Source organism: Canis lupus, chromosome 7 (assembly GCF_048164855.1).
Source record: "Canis lupus baileyi chromosome 7, mCanLup2.hap1, whole genome shotgun sequence".
Taxonomy (NCBI): domain Eukaryota; kingdom Metazoa; phylum Chordata; class Mammalia; order Carnivora; family Canidae; genus Canis; species Canis lupus.
In genome coordinates, this window is record NC_132844.1 from 67049574 (window position 1) to 67077419 (window position 27846).

Sequence of the window (27846 nt, forward strand, 5' to 3'; positions counted from 1 at the left end):
TTCTTTGTCTAAAGCTGCAATGCAGCCACTAGCCACGTGTAGCTACTGAGTACCGGAAATGTGGCTGAGTCCAAATTGAGATGTATTGTAAGTGTAAAAGACATACTGGATTTTGAAGACGTACATTAACAAGAATGTAAGATATTTCATTAATAATTTTTTATACTGATTACTTATTGGAATGATAATATCTGGATTTATTTTGGGATATATTTGGGTAAATAAAATATATCATTAAAATTACTTTTACATGATTCTTTTTACTTGCTTAGTGTAGCTGCTAGAAACCTTAAAATTACATATCTGAGTCACAAATTTGTATTGGGTAGCACTGATCTAAGACTCCTGAAGTTTTCTCCTGTTACTTTTTTTTGTTGTTCTTTATTGTCTGACTGCTCTTAACCATTCCTTCCCTTTCAGTAACTGCTTAGATTTAGAAGGTAAACTAGAAAGTGAAACTCTGTGGCCAACCTTTAAGTCAAGAGAATTAAAGGCACTGGTAAACAATGAAAAGTCTCAGTTCAATTCTTCAATGTATTGGGTTGGTGCTACAGTATTAGAAAAAGGTGGGACAGGAGAATAGTCTTCATTAGTGTTTGTAGAGATGGACTTTGTGTATGTGGAGACATAAAGAGATAATACAAAATCATACATACACAAGGAAGTAGGACAAAAATGTATTTCATCTCCAACCCTCCCCATCTCTATGATTTTAATCTATTTTCTTTTTGGTGATGTTAATACGTCTGCCTTTTTCTATGCATACTTATTTAGACTGCTCTGTTGGTAGAACGTGGCTATTGAAGAAAAACTGCTTGGAGATGAGGATGTGGGGTGGTGTTGCAGATCTAAAGACCAACAGCATAGGTCTTAAAGATGTTTATCTAAGTTGAAAAAAGACCTTAATTACCCTGTTCCATTTTCCACTCTAAACCATAACCCTTAGATATGTAGAATAAAGGCTGCTTGTATTGTGAGAACACCAATATTCATCAAACATACTGAATATATACTGATGGGGGAAATTCTCTGAAGATATATTTTTCAACAGGGAAAAAACATGAAGAAAAAACATGATACCATTGTTTGTGAACCTAAAGAACTTCTGAATCCCTCTCCCAAAGTAACAAATTGTTGCAAATCCCTGTGGGTGAAATACAGTTTTCAGAAGGAGTACATGACCCGACTTGTCAGCTCCCAGCCAGTTTCAGCCATGTCAAGGAACCCAGGTAAGATATTATTTGTGTTAAGCTAAGATAAATATTCTATCTAGCACATATTTTGCTTGGTATTGAGGACATAAAATTGGGCCTTAAATAGATTATTTAAACATTAACTGTAAGAAGATAGTGGTAAATCTATTCATCAATGTTCTTCGGTGGTAAAAATCTAAAGCTGACTTTGCCTCATGATACTAAATCTCTTAGTGTCTATTAGCTCTGAATTGTTGATGTGACAACTCATTCAGATGACCCCAAATTAACTAAAATAGATCATATTTGTCTTTTAATACAAATTCGTCTTTAACTTGACCTGACAATGTCCATGTTAAGTAGGGAAAATACACTTTAGGTTCCTCTTTGATTTTGCCAATATAGGAAAGAACATGAAGGAAAGATAAGCTTGAATTATTGTTTTACAAAAATTTGCACGCTTACTAAATGTCCCTGAATGTTGGAAAATTAAAGCCTTATGTTGTGAAGGATATTAGGATCAGGTGTTAAATTTATGTTTTTTTTTCTTAGACTTTTAGATTAAGAATATGCTAAACACCTGAGAGGAATAATCAAAGCTAATTTCAGACTATTCTCCATTTTAAAAAGAAGTATAAGCCACTGAGAAAGTGGCAATTTCAGGCATCCTGATAGTCTCTTGCCACCATATCAAATAGGGTAGCTATCTTCTAGAAAGACCCGAATTGACTGAAATACTGAATTTTGGTATGTGCAGGTGTCAACAATGATTGCCTAAAGCCTGAGACTGTCACCTGTGAATACCTTCTAGAACATGTTTGAGATGTAACCCCGTACACCATAAAGTTTAACCTCTTAAAGGGCAGAATCCAGTGGTTTTCAGCATATTCATAAGGCTGCGCAATCGCAATCACTGTTCTGGAACTAATGTTGTAAACTTTTCCTGGTACGTTTTCACACTCAGCGAAACCATTGGATCCTCACAGATTCCTCCTCGGGCCCCTTCCGAGGTGCCCCATGGGAGGCTGGTCCAAATGCTTTCCTAATTAGTCTCGCCTCAAACGCAGAAGCAGGGTGAAAACCAAAGCCCCTCCGCTTGATGTACGGGGTGACCGCCAACAACCAGTCGACGTGTTTGTTTTCGCTCTGTATGTAAAGCCTTACTCGGGACTGGTCTTTTTTTTTTTTTTTTTTTTAAGATTTTATTTACTAATTCATGAGAGAGAGAGAGAGAGAGAGGCAGAGACACAGGCAGAGGGAGAAGCAGGCTCCTCGCAGGGAGCCCGACGCGGGACTCGATCCGCGTCTCCAGGATCGCGCCCCGGGCCGAGGGCGGCGCTGACCCGCTGGGCCCCCCGGGCGGGCCAGCGGCGAGCGTCCAGGGACTGGGATCCGGCACGAGCCTCCCGCTTCTTTCCCACCCGCTTCCCGGCCCAGGAGGCTGCCGCGCGCTTCTCCCTTTGCCTTTGGGGGGCATGTAGGTGCGAGCAGACTGAGGGCGGCGCTGTGAGAGGGCCGCGGAGGTGTCCGGACGGCGTCAGGAGCGCCGAGCCGCAGGGTGAGGGGAGGCGCCGGCCGGAGCCCTGCGGACACGCAGCCCACGTCTCCCGCTCGCCGCCAGGGGCCCGGAGAGCGCGCGGGCCGCCGGGAGCGCGGTGCGCGCCCCTCATTGGCCACAGCGGGTCCACGTGACCTGGCTCGCAGCGCCGCGGGAGAGCGCGGCTGGGCCACCGCCATTTGCAGGGGCTGGTGGGGTCGCGGGAGGTCGCTCCGAGGGCCTGCGGAAGCTGTCTCGCTGGGAACCTTAACAAGAACGAGAACAAAAGAACCAAAAAACGCCTTAAGTACTGCTCAACGTAAAACCCCTATGAGGAAGCTGATTCTGGAAAGGTCTCCTTTCCCCCTCTTTTGGCTTTTGGACACAGACTGGAAGTGGAAATCACCAGTCGTTATGCAGTGTGAAGCCCACATCTGTTTCTCTTGTTACTTTTGGGAAATAGACACGTTTGAACGTTGAACTCCTCGGAGAAAGAAAACAATTATTTAAAAAAGATTTTATTTATGAGAGACACAGAGAGAGGCAGGCTCCCTGCAGGGAGCCCAACATGGGGCTCGCTCCCGAGTCCCCAGGATCACACCCTGGGCCGAAGGCCAGCGCCAAGCCGCTGAGCCACCCAGGGGTCCCCAAGGAAGCAATTTTTGTGAGGGGAACTTAACCACTTTTTCTTGGAAAAGTTGAGGGGATGCGGAGGATCTTGGGAAGTCCAGGGCATCCCCTCTGGGCATCCCCTCCCCTTGGGAGGTCCTGATAAGTCATTTAAGGGAAATGAGAAACTCTTGGGGAAACAATTAGTAAAAACAAAATAGGGCTTTTCCACTTATAAAAAGTGCAATAATTACTGGTAGGGGAGGGCAGCATGACGTAAGTGTGTGTCTAGGTATAAATGAGATAAGTGGATTGTATAAGTCTAGTCCAGTTATTCAGCCTCTTTCTCCTTTGAGAGTGCTTGGGTGCTCATTTTTGCTTCTCCTAAGTCTCATCAACTCCCTCTTCCTCTAGGTGGACGCATTTTCTTATTTTATTCATTCAAAAAAAAAAATTGCTAGGGCCTACTGAATTCCAGATGCCATGCTACATACTGGGATGACAGTGATGAACAAAAACATTAACAGTGCCTTCCACCCCGGAGCGTACTGTGTGGTAAAGGAGGCAGATAGTAGTCAATTAAACATAGTAATGTTCAATATGATGGGATTAGTGCTAAGAAGAGGTCCAGGTGCTATAATGGGTCTTTGACCTAGCAGAGAGATTAGAGAAGGCTTCGCTCAAGATGTAACCCAGGCCTGAGAACCTGAAGGAGTTAAGGACAGTGGGAGTTGCAGGCGGAGGGAGCAGCTTGGCCAAGGGAGAGCTGATAGCCTCTCCCCTTCCAGTGACTGCCCCTCTCACTCCTTTCCACCACATATAAATTAATCTTGCTTCCAAGTTATCAAAGACACTTTTATCATTCAATTGTTAAGTTCTTAGGGAGTGACTCATAACCTATAATTATTGTTATAGACAATGTATGTACAGTAGGTAAGTATACACTATACACATCTAGGGATGCCTAGGTGGCTCAGTGGTTCAGCATCTGCCTTCAGTTTAGGGCCTGATACTAGAGTTCCCTGATAGAATCCCACCCACAACAGGTTCCCCTCAGGGACCCTGCTTCTCTCTCTGCCTGTGTCTCTGCCTCTCTCTCTGTATCTCTCATGAATAAATAAAATCTTAAAAATCAATATATGCGTCTAATATACATTATCATCTCTTGTTTTATATAATAAAAACATGCAATGATTATAACCATTTAGAATATGCTATATCTCAACAGAACTAAAAGCACTACAGGAATTCAAAGTGGTAAGAGAACACAGTCTTTTGGAAGATTCAAAAAATACATCTTGAGAAAGTAATTTTTGAGATGTGATTCAAAGGTAAGATTTGGTCAAACAGGATAAGAAGGCTGGATGGATGAATTGAGATGTGATCTAAGCGCCTTGAAAACCAGTCCAAAGAGTTTATAGAAACTAAATAGAAATGTTTTATTTCACTTTTAAGGACTTTCCTGAGATATTTTTTCCTTTCCAGTGTTTACCTTGGAAAATTTAAAATCTACAAAAGAGTTGCATAAATAAGTCTATGGTTAGTCATATACCTTTTACATGGATTTACCATTTTTGGGGGGGAGGTGGCACATTTACTTTATCTTTTTATCTCTCTCTACATTCACACATACTCGTGAATGGATGTACAGATGTTTTTCTTTGCTACAAAGAGAGTTAGATAAAGTAGATATACTAACTTCATCTCTAAATAATTCTATCTCTAAATTTATCTCCCAAGAACAAAGATTTTTCTGCATAACCGCAGTACAATTATGACATTCATGAGGTATTTTTTATTTTTTTATTTTTTAAAGATTTTTAAAAATGTATTCATGAGAGACGCAGAGAGAGAGAGAGAGAGAGAGAGATAGGGAGAGATAGGCAGAGACACAGGCAGAGGAAGAAACAGGCTCCTCACAGGGAGCCTGATGCAGAACTTGATCCCGGGACTCCAGGATCATGCCCTGAGCTGAAGGCAGACACTTAACTGCTGAGCCACGCAGGCATCCCTGAGATATTTTTTAAATTAAAATTTGAGTATTCACATTAACATATCAATAATAAATGAGTTACTAATTTTAAATAGCATGCAACAATGACTGAGACATTAAGTGCTATACAAGTGTTTGCTTATAAAAACACATTTTCATGAGTGGAAAACCAAAGAATATGAAAATTTTGGCATATGGTGAAAAGTCTTACATTCTTGTTCCCTGTCTGTTCAGTTGCCACTCTCAGCACTTCTTATTATAGGCAACCATTGTTCTTGATTTTGGGACATTCTTCTAGAGGTTCTTTATGTAAATATGAATAATTGTGAGTATAGATTTTTATACTCCCTTTTTAGAGAAAAGGTAGCATACAAAGCACATTGTCTTTGTTTTCTCACTTAACAATATGATTTGGAGATCTTTCTGCATTAATACAGTGTTATTTACAAGGCATAATATTCCATTGTGTGAATATAACATAATTTATTTAAATAGTTTACTCTTGATATACATTTCGGTTGTTTCCAATCATTTACTATTGACACGAATGCTACAATAAATAATCTTTTTTTTTTTTTTAAGGAATCCAACTTGGTTTCCTTTTTTTTTTTTTTAAATTTTATTTATTTATGATAGTCACAGAGAGAGAGAGAGAGAGGCAGAGACATAGGCAGAGAGAAGCAGGCTCCATGCACCGGGAGCCTGATGTGGGATTCGATCCCGGGTCTCCAGGATCGCGCCCCGGGCCAAAGGCAGGTGCCAAACCACTGCGCCACCCAGGGATCCCTACAACAAATAATCTTGAACATATTTGCATTTGTAAAATTTGACAGATACATTGCCCCCTACAGAAGTTGTTCCAGTTTCATTCCCATCAACTGTGGGAGTATCTTCAGGCTTTTGATAAAGTTGTATGCCAAGAGGCAATAATATGTGAATGTGAATTATTGTTGATGTTGTACAAGTTTAAATGAAATATTTGTCTTCAAGAGAAACTAAAAGGTAGGGCTGTTCTTAGATAAACTTATAGAATAGCCAATGTTTTTTCGTCTAACCCTATGTTCTGTCCCATTCTCTCCACTCCCTTTATGCAACCGCATCTTTAGAATCATAATCGATAATATCTGTTGGATACCTTCTATGTGTAGGGCATTGAGCAAGATTCCAGAGTTATGAAATAGAATCCTCAAGGAATTCACTGTTCAGTTGATCAGACATGCACAAAATATGAATAGTTATTATGTTGAGTTCCAGAATGCAAAACACATCTCTGGCTTTGGCACACTCAATCCTCTGTTGCATCCTACCTCCATGTCCTTCCTTTTCTGCCCCTTTGCCTACCCAGTTGAGCTACCCAAGCCTTGTTGCCTTTCATATAGCTCCTCATTTCTCTTATTGTCCATTACTGAAACATATCCAACTTGTATTCCATCTTCCTAATGCAGATACTAGATTTTGTATTTCCCAGATGACAGTTAATTGATGAGTTAAACTAAGAGATGCAAGTCATTATGCTTTTGATTGGCATAGGCAGGGCTGGCCCTTACCACTTCGAAGTAGGTGACTTCCCTTTGGAGGATCTCTCTACTTGATTGTGCCCAGAGAGGATAGTATTTCTCCTTTCTGGGAACCTTCTCTCCTGGGGAGGCTCTCAGTCCTCACTAATACCCTCAACCCTTCGTTTGGGTGTCAACTAATCATTAGGGTGTTATTTCAAGATGGCCTGAGATGTGAATGTCATTAATATGTGTAGGTTTCATGATACTCTTGAAAACAGCAATAGAAACTGAAATGACAGTATGGTTGCAATTTTTATCAAAGGGCCATATATTTCAGCTACTATGTAAGCCACCTACATAGGGGCTTACTCTTGGCTGAGGCAAATTATTGTACTGAGACCCTAGCCCTCCCTGCCCCCTCTCTTCGCCCTCTCCCTCTTTACTCTGTTGTAGGGTTCAGGAACTCTGAGGGCCATTGCCCTCACAGCTTTTTTTAAAAAAATATTTTATTTTATTTATCTTAGAGATAGAGCGAATGGGGAGAGGGAGAAGGAGAGAAGCAGACTCCTTATTGAGCATGGAACCCATCATGGGACCCTGAGAACATGACCTTCGTCGAAATCAAGAGTCAGAGGCTCAACCAAAGGAACTACTCCGGCACCTTTCAGAGTTCTTTACTTTTGAACCCAGTCAGGCAGCCCTGGCTCAGTGGCATCTGGCAGAAGGAAAGGGGGCCTGTGAAGTGGAGTGGGTGCTCTCCAGTGCCCTTAGACACTCTTCCCCTTCATCTTTTCCCAGGCTGCTCACAGCCTGGCTGATCTCTTGTGAAAGATTGTTTTTTTCCAACTGTATTACCCTGCATAGGTGATACACTTTGTACTCAGGCAGAAGTGGTTCTCACTGGCTGCCCAATGTATTTAAATGTATGGAATCAGGGACATTTGGGTGGCTCAGTGGTTAAGCGTCTGCCTTCAGCCCAGGGTGTGATCCTGGAGTCCCGGGATCAAGTCCCACATTGGGCGCCCCCTGCCTGTATCTCTGCCTCACACTCTCTCTGTCTCTTATGAATAAATAAATAAGATAAAAAAATAATAAATGTATGGAATCAGGTAATGATGATGTATTTCATTGCATTACATTTTTTTTTTCCTCCAGGCACTCATGCCCATGAGAACAAATCATGGATTAGAGAGGTTGTTTGGTAAAAAGGGCCTGAAGGCCTTCTACTGTATTTGTTGAATGAATGAATGAATGAATGAAGGCTAAATTAGTATCCAGCCTCTCCTTTCACCTCTACCCTATCCCACTGTCCCATTTCCAGAAGAGAAACTCTTTAACTGGCTGTTTTTCAGTTGTGTAGATTAATGAGTCTCAACTCTGTATGTTAGGATCACCTGGGAAGCTTTTTTAAAAAAACAAAACAAAAACAACCTATGTGTAGGTTTATTCCAAGAACAACCAAGTGTTTTTTTTTTTTAAGTTTTTTTATTTATTCATTTGAGAGAGAGCATGCGTGTGCAAGAGCATGCATGAATGTGCAGGTGCACAGGAGGAGAGGGGAGGGTTAAAGGGAGAGGGAGAAGCAGATTCCCTGCTGAGCAGGGAGCCCGATACAGGGCTCAGGGCTTAGTCCCAGGACCCTGGGATTATGATCTGAACTGAAGGCCGACTACTTAACCGCCTGAGCCACCCAGGCATCCCCCCAATTTTTTTTTTAAGTTTTTATTTGCTTATTCATGAGAGACACACAGAGAGAGAGGCAGAGACACAGGCAGAGGGACAAGCAGGCTCCATGCAGGGATCCTGATGTGGGACTTGATCCCGGGGCTCCAGGATCACGCCCTGAGCAAAGGCAGATGTCTGCTCAACCGCTGAGCCACCCAGGCATCCCCCAAATTGTTTTTTTTTTTTTTTTTTTGTCTCCAAGTCAATAATCATGTATAGCCAGAGTTGAGAAGTACTGTTCTAAATAATGTGTTTGTTCATCTATCTCTTGGTTTATCGAATTGATGCCATCCATTGATTCTTTTTTTCCTATTGATTCTTTAACATGACAGATCATACCCTCTCTTCTCATGTTTAATAGTTAAATTATTATTGTAACACTTCTCTTCGTTGTCTTTGTAAACTTAAGCAATTTAAACTCCTTATTTCATATATTTTCAGCATGATCACATGACTCCCCATTTTATAAGAGGCAGATACTAACTTTCCAGTCCTCTGCTCACCCTGCTCTTTGTCCCTTACACTTTTTTATTTTTATATAGCCAGAGTTGTTAGCATTTACATTCTGGCCTCCAGCCACAAGCAACTCTTCCATGCTTTGTCCATCAGCTGAGTCCAAAAGTTAGAAACCAATAACCTTGGTTTACATTTTTGTACCTATGTAAATACTGCCAAATACCAAGTCTAGTGGTAGTCAATAAGATATATAAGCCTTATTGTATACCTGGCACCTATGAACATCAGTTTTTAATATCATAATAATCTTTTTTGAAATATTTTATTTATTTATTTGTTTGAAAGAGAGAGAATGAGCACAAGTGTGGAGGAGGGGCAGAGGGAGAGGGAGAATCACGCTCCCCACTGAGCAGGGAGCCTCTCAGGGCTCAATCCCAGGACTGTGAGATCATGCCCTGAGCCGAAGGCAGCTGCTTAACCAACTGAGCCACCCAGGTGCCCCTAATATTCATAATAATTTTAAAGTCCTTTTTAACAAATGAGGAAACTGAGGCCCAGAGAATCTAAGTATCTTGCTTAAGAACAGGAAATTAGAAAGTAACTGGGCCAAACCTTGAAGCTTCCCCTATGGAGGATGGGATAGAAATTTCTTTTGTTTAGATTCAAGGTTAGGACACCTACTGGCTGGAAAGAGAATGCTCATGAAGGATATATACACATTTTTTTCTTTCTCTTTTTTTGGGGGTGGGGGAGGTGATGCTTGTCTTCAGCTCCTGTTATACAACTCTGATCAGTTTTCTTTTTTCCATTTCTGTTAGTAACTAATTTCAGCCACTTTAGGATCCCCTTCTTTCTCAGCTGATGGCGTAGTTTTCTGCTTCATGTACAAAATTGATGTCATTGGGGTACACACCCGAATCTCCTTCTCCCTTGCTCCAGACTTCTTTACACCAACATCACAACTTACCTCCTTCTATTCTATCTCAGAGGAAGGGCACACCCCCTACTCCTCCCCACCCCCCACCTTCGATTCAAAATTAATCGAAGTTTAATTAATAAACTTTCCATGTACTTTTATTCTCATTGCTCCTAAACCTCTGGGATGTTCCCTCGACAATTTACTCTACTCTATCTTTCATTGCCATTATTTCTGCTCTAATTCCTCTCCTCAACCTACAAAACCTGCTCAGGACTCTCAACCTAGGAAATTCCTTCGACATATCTCTTCTTTTTGCTACTGCCTATTCTCTCTCCTTCCTTCATCAGGGCACCCTTTGGAAGAGTAGTCTATACCTCTTGGCGCTAAATCCAGTCTAGTGGCTCAAATTCACACTTCGCTGTCATGCAAACTTCTTTTCATCCTTACTGTATGAACAATTCTCTTTTGCTCTACTTCAGTCCTGGGTGATACCAGCAGTCCTTTTTGAAAAGAGCAGTTTGTCCTTGGTGAGAGATTTGAGCTTTCCTGAGATTGATTATAGTGGTCTCGCTAAATTTAAGCAAACTGTTTTGAAATTGTTATTCAGCTTGGGTATTGTTAGCTATTGAACATTCAACTATATATGTTTAATTGGTTTTGAAAAGATGTCCTTTTTAAAAAAGTTTTATTTATTTAGAGAGAGTGAAATACAGCATGAGAGCAGGGTGAGGGGCAGAGAAAGAGGCAGATGCCCACCAAGCAGGGAGCCCAATGTGGGGCCCAGTCCCGAGACTTTAGGATCATGACCCAAGCCACAGGCAGACACTCAACCAACTGAGCCAGCCAGGCACCCCTGAAAAGATGACCTTTGAGATGAGGCAGTGACCACTGATTTTGCACTTGGCAGATTTAAATGTTCAAAGTAGTTGAACTTACAGCACTACTTAATGGCTTAAAGTGCTCTTAAAAGATGCCACTTTCCTCAATTAAAAGGAAAGGTTTCACTGAGTTTGAGATGAGGCCTTACTTTTCACTAAGGTAGTTTGTTTCTGCAAAGGAGACGTATGTATTTTTCCAATCTGGAAGCAGATGGTCCCACATGTGGAGAGGCCAAGACTTCAGACGCTTCACACTCAGTTCTGTCCACTTGTTGTGTCAGCATCCAAAGGTAAACGGTTGTTCAAGACCCTGAAGTTTAGGGGTGGTGGCCACCAGCAATAAAATCCATATGTACGGGAAGGATTTTTTTCTCTAAGTATAATCACTTCCCGGTGATTGAAACAGGGACAAAATTGCCGTGTCATACAGGTAAGTACCATGAAGTTTAACACAGACGAATGCCCTGTTAGAAGGAACTATAAAGCAATTCCTTCATCTTCAACTTAAGCCACATTATAATTTGCTTCACATTCAGACCATAAACTTCCTGTATGACCTTTTATTGTTTTCTGGACTTTCTTATTGCCTTTCCTTTTTTTCTTCTTTTAAGGAATTTATTTATTTATTTATTTATTTATTTATTTATTTATTTATTTATTTATAGAAAGAGAGAGAGAAGGAGGGAGAGAGGGAGAGAATGAGCAGGGGCAGGGAAGAGAGGGAGAAGCAGACTCTGTGCTAAACAGGGAGCCTGTTTGGGGACTGGATCCCAGGATCCTGGGATCATGACCTGAGCCAAAGGCAGATACCTAACCAATTGAGCCCCCCAGATGCCCCACCTTCTCTTCTGCCACATGATTTATAGTTTCCATTTCTTTGAATTTCCCCCAATTTTCAGCTGTACTGGCTCTTCTATAAGTCTTCCTTGCCCGGGAGACTTCCCTTCTAGAGCTGTTCTCTAACTCCCATCTAGTCTCTTTCTAGGCGTATTGCACCTCTGTCATCCGGGGACTTTCCCAGATCACGTGGGTTGGATTCACCTTCTGCCAAATTTTTTTCTTTCTTGGTTTAGTCATAGTCTGTGTTACTGGAAGACTTCTTTTGGAGACCTCCTCAGGAATTTTGGATGGAAGAAAATCTTCCCAAACCTTCATATATCTGCAAATATCTTTATTCACCTCTCACATATAATTGAGAGTTCTGCTAGACATGGAATTCTAGGTTGAAAATAATCTTTTATAAGATTCTTCAGGGCAAAAATAGTTCCTTTATATTCATTCATTCATTCACTCATGCATTCATGGGAAGTCTGTTGCCAAACAAATCAATGTTTCTCTGGAGATTTTTAGCATCTCCTATGCTTAGTGTTTTGAAATTTTATTTTATTTATTTATTTATTTTATTTTATTTTATTTTGAAATTTTAATATGTTCTAGAAGTGAGGTTTTTACTTCCCCATTTGTTGTCCTGAGAACTTTGTGGGGCTTTTGTGTGTATGTGCGTGTGTATGTGTGGGGGTTACTTTCTAATCTGAAGTTTGGTGTCTTTCAGCTTTGGGGAGCTCTCTTACGTTCTTTGCTTTGAAATCTGCCCCCCCTCCCATTTCTCTCTTTCTGGCATTCCCATAAATCAAATACTCATCTTTCCATATTGGCCCTCTAGGTCATCTTTTCTTTCATATTTTTCACCTTCTGATTTTTTTTCTGAGTGATTTCCTTGACTTTATTTTTTCAGACAAACTGTTATGCTTTTAATTTTGGCAATCATATTTTTTAAATCAGAAAGATTTTGCTCTAGGATTATTCTTTTTTCATAGCATTCTCTTTTTGTTCTTGAATGTAATATTTTCTTAAATCTCTCAAAATATATACATTAGAAATTGCAAACATTCTCTTCCATTCCCTGAATTATATATTTTCTTTAGGATTAGCTTAGTTTGTTTTTCTGGTATTTCTTGCATTCTTTGGTCCTTCTCAATTGCCTAGTGATCCTGTGTTATTTTAAAGAAATATGGACTGGGTAGCTGGTGTGTTTTTTTTTCTCTGCTTTGTGTGAGTAGGACTGTTTTCTTAGATGGTAGCAGTAGCTAACATTTATGTAGTGTCTACCCATGTTCCAGGCACTGCCTTGTGCAAGCTAAATATATTAATTCATTTAATCATCTCAAATACCACTCTATGAGGTAGTTACTATGATATTTTAAGTTTCATTACATTCCATCAATTGTAAAATATACCATCATTTTGTTTACTACTAAGAAGATAAATATACCATCATTGTTGTTTACTACTAAGAAGATAAATGTTGTTGAAATATGACATGCCATAGGTTTTAAAATATATTTTGATTTTAGAGGCATTAAAAAATCTTAGGGTTGGGGCACCTGGGGGGCTCAGTCTGTTAAGCACCTGCCTTCTGCTCAGGTCATGATCCCAGGGTCCTAGGATCAAGCTCCACATTGGGCTCCCTGCTCAGTGGAAAGTTTGCTTCTCCCTCTGCTTCTGCCTCTGCTTATGCTCTCTCTCTCTCTCTCTCTCTCTCTCTCAAATAAATAAATAAATAAATAAATAAATAAAATCTTTGGAAAAAAATCTTAGGGTTTTACTAATACATTACTATTACATTACTATTCCCATCTTACAGTTGGAGAAACTGAGGCACAGAGAGATTAAATAACTTGTCCCGGGTTTCACAGTGTTATCTGTAGTGGGTTTTGTATTTGGACCCAAGTGATCTGGTTTCAAAATTTTACCACTCTGCCTAACTGGCTCCCTGCTGAGTGGAGACTCATATGGAGGCATAGGAGAGCTCTGAGTTGGGGGTGCTTTAGGGAGATGAGTTAGGGAGCTCACTTTCTGGTCCCAGGTCCCCCAAATACTAGAACAAGGAGATCTTTAATTTGAGGCACCAACATTCCTAAAGAAACCTTAGCTTTCTTCACAAGATTTGTTTTCTTCCATTAGAGAAGAGTGGTCTGGGTTTTTTTTTTTTTTTTTTTTTTTTTTTTTGCCTGAAGTGTGTGGGTATAGTGAGTGGCCTGGGGGTGTCGAGGCCACCAAGTGATACAGGTGATTCCCATCAGATTTCCAGCCAATGTCACATCTCCTTCTCCCAGCCCTGGAAGGGCTCCATTTAGTGGAGTAAATGACCTTGCAAGCCTCAGGAACTCTTGTGGTGAAGTCTTGGTGCTTTCTCTGCCTGGCTTATTGGTCCATATCTTGTCTCATCTGCTTTCTGCCTTCCAGAAACATGTACAGATCTCCCATCTGCTGTTGACCCAGTCTTCCATTCTTTTCACTTTTGTGGCTTTATTTATTTTTTTTCATACATTCATTTTGGTGATGTCTTGGGAGGGATTAGGGGCAATGGGAGGCCAATGCTTGTGTTCAGCCTTGAGCCAGAAGTCCCTAGACCTCTACTTTTAGTGAACAAAATCAAGCTTATGAAAGCATGATCACTATATGAGAAATTAAAATATTCACATTATAGCTAGCAGCAGAGAAACACTTATAAAACCATATTTGCTTAGAAGATTTCCTGAGTGCAACTGAAGGGAGAGGTGGTCAAAGTTTCTTATGTAGGATTCTTAACACACAGCAGTGTTTTTTATTTTATTTTTTTACAGCAGTGTTTTTTAAAATTACAATACATTGAGGCTTATTATTTGCTTTATGAAGGAATTATTCTTGCAAAAAGATTAATCACATGATTGTCCCAGATTTCCCAGTAGCCCATTTAGACTGTGATTTTATTTTCAGAACTCTGTGTGGAGATATGTGTGTATATATATAGTACACACATATATATAGTATATATGTTATATAGTATAATACTATATATACTATTATATGTATATATAGTAACTATGTTATATAGTATATATATGATTATACACTATTTTATAAATATAAATATATATAAATATATTATATTTACATAATACAAAATATATATTTATATAAATAAATATATATATATTTCTCCATACAACTTTTCAGCATAGAGCAAGATACTTTTCCCCTCTGGATATAAAAAATTCAATACTTGGAAAATACAGTTTTATTTACTTTTTTGTTTAATTTGTTTTGGTTATCTTGTCACAGGACTTTGCACTTCTTCAACATATAACTGTTTTAGAAATTTGATTTAACAATTTCTTACCTGTAATTTTATAATATTTATTATAATATGGTGACATAGTTATTTTGCTGCGTAAATGTCTGCAGGACAGGGATATCAGTCTCTCTTTAAGAGTCAGCAAATAATGCTGACTAAACAGGTTAGTACAGCAGAGCCCTGAAGCCATTTTGTATTCAACTTTAAAAAATATATTTTATTTATTTATTTGAGAGAGAGAGAGTGTGTGTGTGCATTCATGAGCACAAGGAGCGGGGGAGAGAGGGGCAGAGGGAGAGGGAGAAGCAAACTCAGCACTGAGCAGGGAGCCAGACAAGGGGTTCAGTCTTATCCAGGACCCTGGGATCATGACCTGAGCTGAAGGAAGATGTTTAACGGACTGAGCCACCCAGGCGCCCTTGCATTCAACTTTTATGAGGAATGACTAAATGATCAGAACCAAAACACAAGCTGCCAGGAACCTAATTTTTATTTTATTTTATTATTTTTTAAAGATTTTATTTTGAAGTAATCTCTACATCCAGTGTGGGGCTCGGACTCACAACCCCGGGATCAAGAGTCAATATCCCATTGACTGAGCCAGCTGGGCACCCCAGGAAACTAATTTTTATTTTTATTATTATTTATTTATTTATTTATTTATTTATTTATTTATTTATTTAAGATTTACTTATTTATTTATTCAGAGAGAGAGCGAGAGAGGCAGAGACACAGGCAGAGAGAGAAACAGGCTCCATGCAGGGAACCCGACGTGGGACTTGATCCTGGATCTCCAGGATCACACCCCGGGCTGCAGGCGGCGCTAAACCGCTGCACCACCGGGGCTGCCCGGAAACTAATTTTTAAATTTCACTTTTGGAGTCTGCCCTGAAGCAGATTTATTGCCAACACAATTTCCTACACAGTTTTTCCTATATTTGACAGCTTTGGAAATTGATATGGATATTGATGACTATTTGTTTGGTTGCAGGGAAGAAACTTACTCCAGTCACCTCCAAAAAGCTGTGTTTGCTGGTGAGAACGCTTATGAAACAGAACTGAACTTGGAGGGTTCAGGTTCTGAGGCAGTTCTGGGCCCAGTCTTTTTTGAGTCTTGCTTTCTAATGAATGTTTGTTCTGCTTACTTCTTCTCTGTTGGGAGCTTCCTCTATCTCTCCTTTAAATGTTTCCTTCCCCTTCATAATTTTCATTTGCAAATGCTTTGACTTATCCTAGGCCTGACATAATCCTGTGGCATTCCTTGTCCTACTGACAACTTTTCCCTTAGTCTCTTGAACATTGAACAGAGGTGAAGGGACCGTGTTCTCTTGAGAGGCTAGGTTCTGACTACCTGGCCAGCCAGTGTATGTGCTTAGGTCAGGTATTCATCTCTGATCCAAACAGCTGTGGCCTAGGGTTGGGGTGGGGACATGGAAGGAGCTTGATTGCTTAGGCAACATGGCAGATTCTTTTGGAAGGGGATGTGGACATCACATTAAAGATGGGCATCTTTAATGAAAGGACTGTAAGGTGTGTTTCAGGATTCAGAATCATTATCATCCTCATCAACACATGCACACACAGAGTCATAGTCAATATACTATAGTTACAAGTAACGATGCCCAATAATATATTTCAGAAGGAAATTTTCTTTTTTTAAAAAATATTTTATTTGAAAGAGAGAGCATGAGCAGAGGGAAGGGCAAAAGGAGAGGGGGAGGGAGAAGCTGATTCCCCACTGAGTGCAGAGCCCAATCCCAGGACCCTAGGATCATGACCTAAGCCAAAGGCAGATGCTTGACCCACTGAACCATCCAGGTTCCCTGAGAAGGAAATTTTCAAAAGGCATTTAAAAATGGTTAGGAAAACACTGTTTCTTCTGCTTTCCCATTTACTTCTCTCATTATTCCTTCTCAGTCATTTTTATGGTCTTTTGTTCCTTTGCTTACCTTGTTAATCATCAATCTTATCCATCAGCTATATAAGCTCAGAAAGATCTTACTCTCTCCTACATTTTTATTGAATAAATAAATGAAACTCATAAATCTTTGAGTTCTGACATCCCTTGAGCTTTGGATATATTGCTTTTTTTTTGTTTTTTTGCTTCAGAAATATTCCAGATGCCTGCTAAGATGTCCTACCAGGTACCTTAAATGTATAAAAGAACTCAAAATTAGCTTCTTCTTCTTTCTACCTGCCTCCTCTACCTTCTATACCTGTCCGCCCTTGACCCTCATTCTCTGTACAGCTGATGATGCCATCACCTTTCCAGTGTCCTGAGCTGGAAAAGTAAGAATTTCCTTTTCCCTCACATTTCTCAGCTAATCTATTGCCAAATTCTGGCCTATTCTGTTTCCCAAGTATTTATAGGATTTGTTCTCACCACTCACCCCTATTAGTACTGCTTCAGGTGTGTATGCACTAGTTCAAGCTCTGTATGGTGAGGTTTAAGAATATGGGCTCTGCAGCCAGGCAGACCTAGGTTTAAATCCTGGCTCTCACACTTACTAGCTTTCAAACCCTGGGCAAATTACTCAACCCATCTAAATCACCGGTCCATGGCAACTACCTAAGGAGCTTTAAATAAAATACTGCTGCTTGCTTGGTTCAACTGATTTCACTGGAATGAAGTGAGGCCTGAACTGTGTGAATTTTTAAAGACTTCCCAAGGGATTCCAAGCCAGAGCCAAGTTTGAAAAGGACTGCCCTAATCCACAGTTCTCTCATCTGTACCCTGCGGTTATGACCACATGGGGGTCATTGTGAGGAAGTAGTTAGTAAGACAATGCTGGCGTGGGGTAGGCAAGCTAGTTATTATAAGGCAACTCCTTATCATCTCTCTGCAGTACTTTGCAGTAGCCTCTTACTGCATTCCCTGTCTTAAATTTTACCCATCTCCACTTCAATCCCAGAAGGAAAGAGCTAGAAGAAATCTGATCCTGTAATTTCCAGCTTAAAATCCTTCGGTGGGTCCCCTGCTCTCCTAGATGAAGTCCAAGCCTCTTTCTGTGCCTTTATGATTTTACTTTTGCCTACTCTCTTACCTTTGTCTCTCATCATCGCCTGCCTTTCAACAATAGCCCTACTTAGACTTTATGTACAAAACCTCACTGTCATCCCTGTGCTTTTGCTCAGTTGACACTTCTGCCTGAAAGATCTCGTTTGCCATTCCTTCCCAGCTGGGCCCACCCCCATCTCTCCCTTCTCCTGGCTAATTTTTCATTCTTCATTCTTCAAGACTGAATTCAGTTATCACTTTTTTAGGGTCATCTGTCCTGACTCCTCTGTGTAGACCTTGCTCTTATATATAACATGTTGAATTGTAGTTTGTGTCTCTCTCCTGCTAGATTTTTTGAGGACAGGACTTACTCTCTCAGTTCAAAGCCTGGAAAATCAAAGTCCTCAAATTGTATTGAAACAAAATAGGTTCAATGCAAAATTTGCTGTGTCTATGAAGCCATACTTATATCTACTTTAGTCCAAATTTATTTCCTCCTCCTCTGTATGCCTGAAGCACTTGGTAATTGTTTCATCCCAACCAGAGGGTTGTACACAACTTTTTTTTTTTTAATTTTTTTTTTAAATTTTATTTATTTATGATAGTCACAGAGAGAGAGAGAGGCAGAGACACAGGCAGAGGGAGAAGCAGACTCCATGCACCGGGAGCCCGACGTGGGACTCGATCCTGGGTCTCCAGGATCGCGCCCTGGGCCAAAGGCAGGCGCCAAACCGCTGCGCCACCCAGGGATCCCGGTTGTACACAACTTAAGGACAGAAACCTTGTCTTAATCTTTGTAAGTTCCCCAAAGCATCCAGCACAGTAGTTTACTCATAGTATTGCTTAAAAACACTCATTGGTTGTTAAAAGCAAATAAGGTTTGGAGGAACTCATTCAAGGACCATGGATATAAGCATGAAATGGAAAAATCTATTTTACAAAACTATAAAGATAGAGACCTGAGTTGTGCAGTAGAGTAACTATTAACCATGTTTGCCTCCTGAGTGCTTGAAATGTGGCCCATTGAGGAACTGAGTTTTAAGTTTTCGTTATTTTTAATTTATTTAAATGTAAAAACTGACACTTGGGTGACGGGCACTGAAGAGAGCACTTGAAGGAGGAACTCATTCAAGGAGGAACTCATTCAAGGAGAGGAGGAGCACTTGAAGGAGGAACTCATTCAAGGACCATGGATATAAGCATGAAATGGAAAAATCTATTTTACAAAACTATAAAGATAGAGACCTGAGTTGTGCAGCAGAGTAACTATTAACCATGTTTGCCTCCTGAGTGCTTGAAATGTGGCCCATTGAGGAACTGAGTTTTAAGTTTTCGTTATTTTTAATTTATTTAAATGTAAAAACTGACACTTGGGTGACGGGCACTGAGGAGAGCACTTGTAACTGGGTGTTACACTATATGCTGGCAAATCAAATTTCAGTAAAAACAAACAAAAAACCTGACACTTGATTTCATTGTTGGAAAACTCTTAAGTATGTTTGGAACAACTGGGTTGTATATATCTACCTTTAAACTGTAGATTTCATGAAATCAAAATACAGATTAAGGTTTTCCAATGAAAAGATAGCACCTGGATTGAGATTGCTGTAGGTATAAAATAAACACTGGATTTGAAAGACTTAAGTATAATAAATAAGAATGCAAAACATATTGGTAATAATTTTCTATTGATTATATGTTTAATACTAATACTTTGGCTGTATTGTCTTAAGTAAAATATACTACTAAAATTATTTTTTCTGATGTTACTTCTAAAAGATTTGAAATCTAGATTAATCTATTCCAAGGCAAGACTTTGCATTTCTATAATCATTGATGATGAGATTTCATCCCTCTCATTGCCTGAGACAGTTTTTAGTGACAAGTGGGGAGTGATTTACAGATAGTTAATCATCTCTCTTGAACTCTTTCCTGTCAATGTAGATCACAGTCTGCCTTCTCAGCCTAAGGAGAGTGGCATTGGCCAGAACCATCACCAGGAGGAAATAATCCACAAGTTGGCCATGCAGTTGAGAAACACTGGAGACAGCATTGATCGTAGGATGGTTCAAGAGGTGGGTCTTCGTTTTCCCCAGCCACGGTCAGTCAGGTAGCGAGGAAAAGCAAACAGAACAATGGCTGTCAAGTGGCTGGGATGCCCAGGAATTAACAGAACACATGGATTAGTAATGTCTAGAGTATGAACATTAGATCTGAAAATTGTGAACGTGAGTCAAAGCCAGTATTTGATCTCACACTTGCTATTCAAACTGTGGTACATGGACAGCTGTATAGCAGCAGCAGCTTTTGGCAACTGGTCAATGTGCAAAATCTCAGTCCCCAGCCTCAGTGCTGGAATCAGAATCTACTTTTTTACACATACCCCAGAGATGTGTGTGCACATTAAGGTGTGAGAAACGTTGCTCCACACCCTCAAACTAGAGTGCATATTAGATTCACCTGTGGAGTTTGAAGAACAGCCGCCTGGGCCCTACCTTGAGAGATTCTGATTTAATTGGCATGAGATGTGTGGTCTGGGCACTTTTTTTTTTTAATTTTATTTATTTATTCATGAGAGACACAGAGGGGCAGAGACACAGGCAGAGGGAGAAGCAGGCTCTATGCAGGGAGCCCGACGTGGGACTCGATCCTAGGTCTCCAGGATCAGGCCCTGAGCTGAAGGCGGCGCTAAACCGCTGAGCCACCCAGGCTGCCCGACATCAGGTACTTTAAAAGCTCTCCAGGTGGTGGGGCACCTGGGTGGCTCAGTCGGTTAAGTGCCTGCCTTCGATTCAGGTCCTGATTCCTATGGTCCTGGGGTTGAGCCCACCTCAGGCTCCCCGCCTCACTGGGGAGCCTCATGCCCGCTGGTGTTCGCTCTCTGTCAAATAAGTAAAATCTTAAAAAAAAAAAAAAAAAAAGGCTCCCCAGGTGAATCTAATACTCATTCAGGGAAGAAAGCCTTTGCTTTGTCATGGTTTTCCTCCTTGAACCAACCCAGAGGTGATAACGATAACCCTACCCCTCTGGTTTCTTTGTTTCTCTTGATTATTATAAGAGATAATAAGGGGAAACGGGAAAGAAGAATGATTACCGTTTGATGTCTTAAGAGGTGTTCAAGTCCACCAGAACAACCTATAATTGCTCCATAAGGGGGTGGGGCTGGGTGGGGGAGGGGCTGCCTTCAGAGCTCAACTTCTTTCCCTCAAATGGACCTGACCTGTGATGATTTCTTGTTCATCACTACTGTTGCCATCATGTTGGCTTCAGGGAGTGCCATGCCCTCTTTTATGGTCGGGTCCAAAGGTGAACAATACTCAGCCCTTCCCTCAGAGAACACATTCCCTGAGACTAAACATCCCAACTACTAAAAGTGAGAAGGAAAGAGGAAATAAACACAGAGCATCAAATAAAATATTTGATGGACAACTTTCATTCAAACACATTTTATTTAGTGCTTACCGTATGCTAGACTCAGTTCCAGGCATTGGTAGCCAGAGCAGAGAGCAGGGTAGCAGATGAGCCTGCACTCGTTGAACTTGTAATGTAGGAGGGGGACAGTAAAGCAGATGACTCGTCAGATAGGGGTGCAGGCTCAAAGAAGGATGGGGGATGCTGAGTGATGCACAGTGACTTTGGGGAAGGCCTTTCTTGGGGAGGCAATATTTGAGCGGAGAGTGGAAATCAGGGAATGAGCCATGGGAATACCTGTGGGGAAAAGTGTTCTGGGCTGGGGAACAGGGAGTGCAAAGCCTCTGTGATAGGAGCAGGCTTAAGGCACAGCAAGGAGGCTGGAGTGGAGAGAGTTGAAGTCCAGAAGTTGGTCTCAGTGTTAGAGGCAGTGGTAAGGTGTCTGGGTTTTACCCTAGAGATAAAGGAAGCTTCAGGGAAGAGAGAGCAGGAGAGTGCCATGAGCTGATTGATCTACATTTAGGATAAGGACTGGCTGCCAGGCAGAGAGTAGGCTGTCGTGAAAATTATTTTAGTATATGTGCTGCCGAAGCGAGCACTGTCGTGAAAATTAAATGAGATAATTCATGTAAATCACTTAGAACAGAGCCTGAGCCACAGAAAATGATGACTAAATGTTATCTCAGCCAAGAATGAACTAATTTTCTGCCTTCGCCCTTTCCCAGTTGGAGTTGACCACCTCTGCTATGGATCATTTATCACCGCATATTCCTGTTATTCACCATTTCCCTTCCAGGCCGCAGTCTCTTCTGTAGGAAAGTTTTCCCAGATGACTGTACTTTATGAATTAAGATCCTTAGCTCAATGTTCCTGCTTCTTTATCTGCAAACTCTGAATACTCATGGTTCCTTATAATTTTTTTCTTTCAAGAGGAGAGAACAGAGGAGGACAAAGCACAGCGACCTGTTTTCTGTATTTGCCTCAACCCAGTCAAGAGGGCACTGCTCTACCTAACTTCCTATTCAATTTTCCTCCTTCTTTCTTTCCCTTCCCTTTGAAGGTATAATTAACTTATGTCTTAAATTTACGGCTACAGCTTAATAAGTTGACATTGAACTCTCCTGGCTTTTTAAAAAAATAAATAACTTTATGGAAAAATAAAATTCACATACTATACAATTCACTTATTGAGATTGTACGACAAATGGTTTTCAAATATTCACAGAGCTGTACAGCCATCATCAGAATCAACTTTAGAACATTTTCATCACCTCAGAAAGACACCTCAGACCCAATAGTTAATAGTCACTTCTGTTTCCTCCCACTTTTCTTCCCAGCCCCACCCAATTCCTTCTATCTCCATGGATTTGCCTATTCTGAACATTTCATGTAAGTGGACTAATATGCAGCCTTTCGTGTATGGTTTCTTTCACTTCACATGTTTTTTTTTCAAGGTTCTTCCATATTGTAACACCTATCAGTATTCTATTTCTTTTTGTTTTCTTTATTTGAGAGGGAGAAAGGAAGAAAGCACAAGCATGGGGAGCAGCAGGCAGAGGGAGCCCTATGTGGGGCTTGATTCCAAGACCCTAAGATCATGACCTGAGCTGAAGGCAGACACTTAACCAACTGAGCCACCCAGGCGCCCTATTCTATTTCTTTTTATTGCTGAACATTATCCCATTGTATGTATGTATCACATTTTGTTTATCCATTCAGCAGTTGATGGACATTTTGGTGGTTTAAACTTTGACTGTTATGAATAACAATGCCATGAACATTTGTGTAGAAGTTTTTGTGTAGAAATATGTTTTCAATTCTTTGTGGAGTATATCTAGGAATGGAATTGCTGAGTCATGGGGCAACTTTATGTTTAACTTTTGGAGGAACTTCCAGGTGGTTTTCTAAAGTGGCTGCACCATTTTACATTGTGGCACAGTAGCAGGATGTGAGGATTCCAGTTTCTCCACATCCTTGACAACATTTGTTGTTAACTGTCTTTTTTATTATAGCCAGCCTGGTGGGTGTGGAGTCCCAAGTGATCTACAATTCCCTGATGGGATTCCCTGATGTTGTGTATCTTCCTATGTGCTTACTGCTCATTTGTATATCTCCTTGGAAAAATGTCTATTCACATTCTTTGTCCATTTTAAAATTGGATTATTCTTCTTTTTCATTATTGAGTTGTAGGAGTTCTTTGTACATTCTAGGTGGAGGTTCCTTATATTTTCTCCCATTTTCACTTTTTTGATGGTGTTCTTTAAGCACAGTTTTTAATTTTGATGGAGTTCAATTTATGTATTTTTTTCTTTTATTTCTGCTACTTTTGGGGTTATATCTAAGAAGCCATTGCCTAATCCAAAGCCATGAAGATTTACACCTATTTGTTCTTCTGAGAGATTTAGTTTTAGCCCTTATATTTAGGTCTTTGATCCATTTGGAGTTCGTTTTTACATATGGTATGAGTTAAAAGATCATCTTCGTTCCTTTGCATATGGGTATCCAGCTGTCCCAGCACTATTTGTTGAAAAGAAAAGACTATTCTCTCCCTATTAAATTGCCTTGTCATCCTTGTCAAAAATCATTTGGCTGTAAATGTGAGGGTTTATTTCTGGACTCTCCATTCTATTCCATTGATCTGTGTGTCTATCTATACGCCTGCCCTAGCTTTCCCTGCAGCATTTTTCAAAGCTGGCTTTGCCCTAGACTGTTAAAGATATCTTGTCCTGGACCACAAAATTACATTTTAGACCACTTATAAATAGACCACAGTACATTTAAAAAATAATTTAAAAAATACCTCTGAAGTTTGGCTCTAAAATGCTCAAGGCTTTACTCTGCTGGTTCAAGACTTAAATCAAGCAACTTTAACAGAATTTCAAACCTGGAATGGTATATTTCATATATAGTCATCATTTATTTACCTTTTGTACTCTGTTTAATCAAGTGGCCACAGTGATTCTCCAGATGTCTTCTTGCTTTTGGTGTATTTAAAGAAACTTTTATTCTTGCTCTTGAAACTCCCTAACAAGGAGCAGCTTTTGTCTGCTAAATGGATTGTCCTTGAGCTGCCATGTAATTTGATTTCTTGCGGTTTTCACTTAAGCAAGTGTTCTTTATTTTCAAATAGGCCTTGATTCTCAAAAATGACATCTTCTGGGATCCCTGGGTGGCACAGCGGTTTGGCGCCTGCCTTTGGCCTAGGGCGCGATCCTGGAGACCGGGGATCGATTCCCACGTCGGGCTCCCGGTGCATGGAGCCTGCTTCTCTCTGCCTGTGTCTCTGCCTCTCTTTCTCTCTCTGTGACTATCATAAATAAATAAAAATTAAAAAAAAAAACATCTTCTATTTTGCTATTTAGGGGTTTTGCGGGATTTTGGTTCAAGGACCTGGTCTTCCCCCCCCCCCCCCCCCCCCATCCAGGGCATGTAATTTTCCTAGGTAGAAAGTATGTTTTATTTTTATTATTTTAAGAAAAAATTTATTTATTTATTTTGAAGGGGGTTGGTGAGAGGGAGAGAGAATCCCAAGCAGATTCCACACTGAGTGCAGAGCCCAATGTGGAGCTTGATTCCACAACTCCGAGATCATAACCTGAGCCAAAACCAAGAATTGAATGCTTAACTGACTCTGCCACCCAGGTATCCCTAAAGTATGTTTTTTTTTTTTTAATTTTTATTTATTTATGATAGTCACACAGAGAGAGAGAGAGAGGCAGAGACACAGGCAGAGGGAGAAACAGGTTCCATGCACCAGGAGCCTGACGTGGGATTCGATCCCGGGTCTCCAGGATCGCGCCCTGGGCCAAAGGCAGGCGCTAAACCGCTGCACCACCCAGGGATCCCCCCTAAAGTATGTTTTAAAATAGTCTTCCTATCACTTTTAGGATTTAAATATGTCTTTGGAATTTTTCTCTAGAGGACTCTTTCCTTTTGGATTCTAGAAATTGTGCCCTTGCCTGCCCTGCCATCCTTACAGGCCTAGGAGTGGCAATAATTGAGACATTACTAGCCTGGGGAACTGCATCACCTTGTTTGTCCCCCACCTTTGTAGATAGTCTCTTTATTTAACTCTCCCTGAATTATCCTTTTTTTAAAAAAAGATTTTATTTATTTATGAGAGAGAGAGAGACTGCATGATTGAGAGAGAGTGAGCACGAGATTGGGGACAAAGAGAGAGTGAGAAGCCTCCCATGGAGCAGGGACCCTGATGTAGGGCTTGATCTCAGGACCCCAAGATCATGACCCAAGTGAACTGAACCACCCAAGTACCCCTCTTTCTGAATTATCCTACTCTGCAGTGTGCCATCTGTTCCCTCTGGGACCCTCATTGGTACAATAATGCATATGGAATATCTTAGCTTGTTAGAAAGAGGGGAGAGAAGCCAATGTTTATTAAATAATTTCTTGCAGGTGCTCTTTGAAAGACTCTTAAACATTTCATTTAATTCTCCCAATAATTTTATGGGTTAGTGGATTAGCATTTCAGGAGAAATCGGTTGAGGCTCAGAGAGATTAGGTAACCTAAGGTCACTTGGCAATTAAGTGACAAAACTAGAATTTAAATATATGAGCATCTGACTTGGTGCTGTATACATTTTCTCATCTACATTGCTGGAAGGAAACTCGTTCAATTTTCCTAACTGATATCAACTAAAAAGGGGGGAAAATCCTCTAATGATTCCCAGTTGCTGACAGGACACAGTCTAAATTCTTTAGCTTGCTACTATTGGTTTATCATTCATTCATTCATTTATTCAACTAACACTTATTGAGTATCTACTGTGTGTCAGGATCTGTTTAAGTACTGGAGTTATGGCAGAGATTAAAAGAGACAAAACTGGGGAACCTGGATGGCTCAGTTGTTTAAGTGGATGCCTTTGGCTTAGATCATGATCTTGGGTTCTGGGATTGAGCCCCTTGTCAGGCTCTCTGCTTTAGTGGGGAGTCTGCTTCTCCCTCTCCCTTTCTCCTTAGCCCCCGTGTGTATGTTCTCTCTTTCTCTCAAGTAAATAAATAAAATCTTTTAAAAAATGAGACAACTCCCTAATCTCATGGAGTTGATAATCTAAAAGGGAGACAAACTATAAGTGAACAAATAAAGTATATAGCTTATCAGACACTGATAAATATTGTGGAGAAAAATAAAGCAAGGAAAGAAATGAAGAGTGTTGGAGGATTTACAGTTTTAAGTTGAGGAGGGAAGGCCTTACTGGGAGGGTAATTTCTGAGCAAAACCTTGACAGAGGTGTGGAGGGAGCCCTGGATGATCTCAGGACCCCAAGATTCTGGGTCCTGAGTGGGGTGGGGTGGGGTAACAGTGGAGGCAAGCCGAAAGCAGAGACTCAGAGGCAGGAGCAGATATGGCATGTTTGAGCAAGGAAGCAATGAGGCTGAGGCTGAGTAGGAGAAAAAGTAGTAAAACCTATGTCAGAGTGGTTGGTAGAGGCAGATGAGGGAGGGCGCTGAGGTCCCCCTGAGGACTGAGGCAGAGCCGCTGGAGAACATTGAGCAGAGGAGCACAGTTCATGGCCCACCAAGTCTGCTGTGTTGAGAAGGGACTGCCGGACGAGGGACAGGGACAGGGAGACCCATTTGTATTTGACCCTCAGCCTTGTTCTCTTGATGTTCACAAATAAACAGTGGTGTGTGCTTACTGCTCCACAGACCTGCTGTGCTCTGTTACCTCCAACTTGGCTCATATTCACCCCCACACACTCATCTATGTCCTATCCTTTCTTTCAACCCCAAAGCAAACATCTTGCTTCTTTGAGAGAACAAAGCAAAGGCTCTGCAAAGCCAGAGGAAGAGGTCATCAGCCCTGAAAAGAGTGCCCCGATTGCTGATGGTTAAGATGGGAAAACCCGCCCAGAGGAAGACTTCCCAGGGCATGCAGAGGATGTGGACATTACACAACAGACCAAGATATTGTCCGGCTCATACAGTTCATAAAGCAGCCCAAGAAGCTTGTTTGTGACATTGATTGAATTAATCTTAATATGGAGTTTCTATCTACTGATTGTTCTATTGCTTTTTTTTTTTTTTAACCCCCTCCCCTCTCATTCTTGTGTTAAACAGGATCTCCAACAGGAAGTCAGAGAGGCACTGGCTCATTTTGTCTTGCTTTTCTTTGGAGGAGTTCATGTGTTGCTGCGCTTTCTCTGGAATAACCATTTGCTGTAAAAGGAATGTAAATGCCAACTCCTGCTTTGCTCCTGTCTTCTGAGAAAACCTGAATCCTACTAGAACAGATGAAAGAAAACCCTTCTCCATCTCCTTCTTTTTTACCCATCACTGTTGGTTCACACCTGGTTTGTTGGAGAAATGCAGACTCATCGGCCACTTGTTTGTGCAGAGCAACCAGCTATGAGATGTTTGTGATTGCCTCCTGGAAAAGCCCACGATGGCCATGACACTTAGAGAACACCAGCGCTGTGGATGGTCCCTGTGTTCCTTGTAAGGAAATCTTAAACATTTTCTTCCATGAGTAAAATTGAACCTCATCCTCAAA

The 27846-nt window shown here is 40.8% G+C and overlaps 1 protein-coding gene across 1 annotated transcript; it reads left to right on the forward strand.

Annotated features, from left to right (window-relative positions):
• PXT1 (peroxisomal testis enriched protein 1) lies at positions 1-27846 on the forward strand. The gene is made up of 4 exons (XM_072833259.1): positions 1-136; positions 1052-1229; positions 19869-19999; positions 27414-27846. The coding sequence occupies exons 2-4, from the start codon at positions 1061-1063 to the stop codon at positions 27516-27518; spliced, it is 405 nt and encodes a 134-aa protein (XP_072689360.1). The 5' UTR covers positions 1-136; positions 1052-1060; the 3' UTR covers positions 27519-27846.

Excerpts from the sequence above, each read along its gene's own strand:
- PXT1 (XM_072833259.1), top strand. The coding sequence starts at position 1,061 with ATGAAGAAAAAACATGATACCATTGTTTGTGAACCTAAAGAACTTCTG. Across the intron at positions 1,230-19,868 it reads AGCCATGTCAAGGAACCCAG|ATCACAGTCTGCCTTCTCAG; the intron begins GTAAGATATTAT and ends CTGTCAATGTAG. Across the intron at positions 20,000-27,413 it reads ATCGTAGGATGGTTCAAGAG|GATCTCCAACAGGAAGTCAG; the intron begins GTGGGTCTTCGT and ends TGTGTTAAACAG.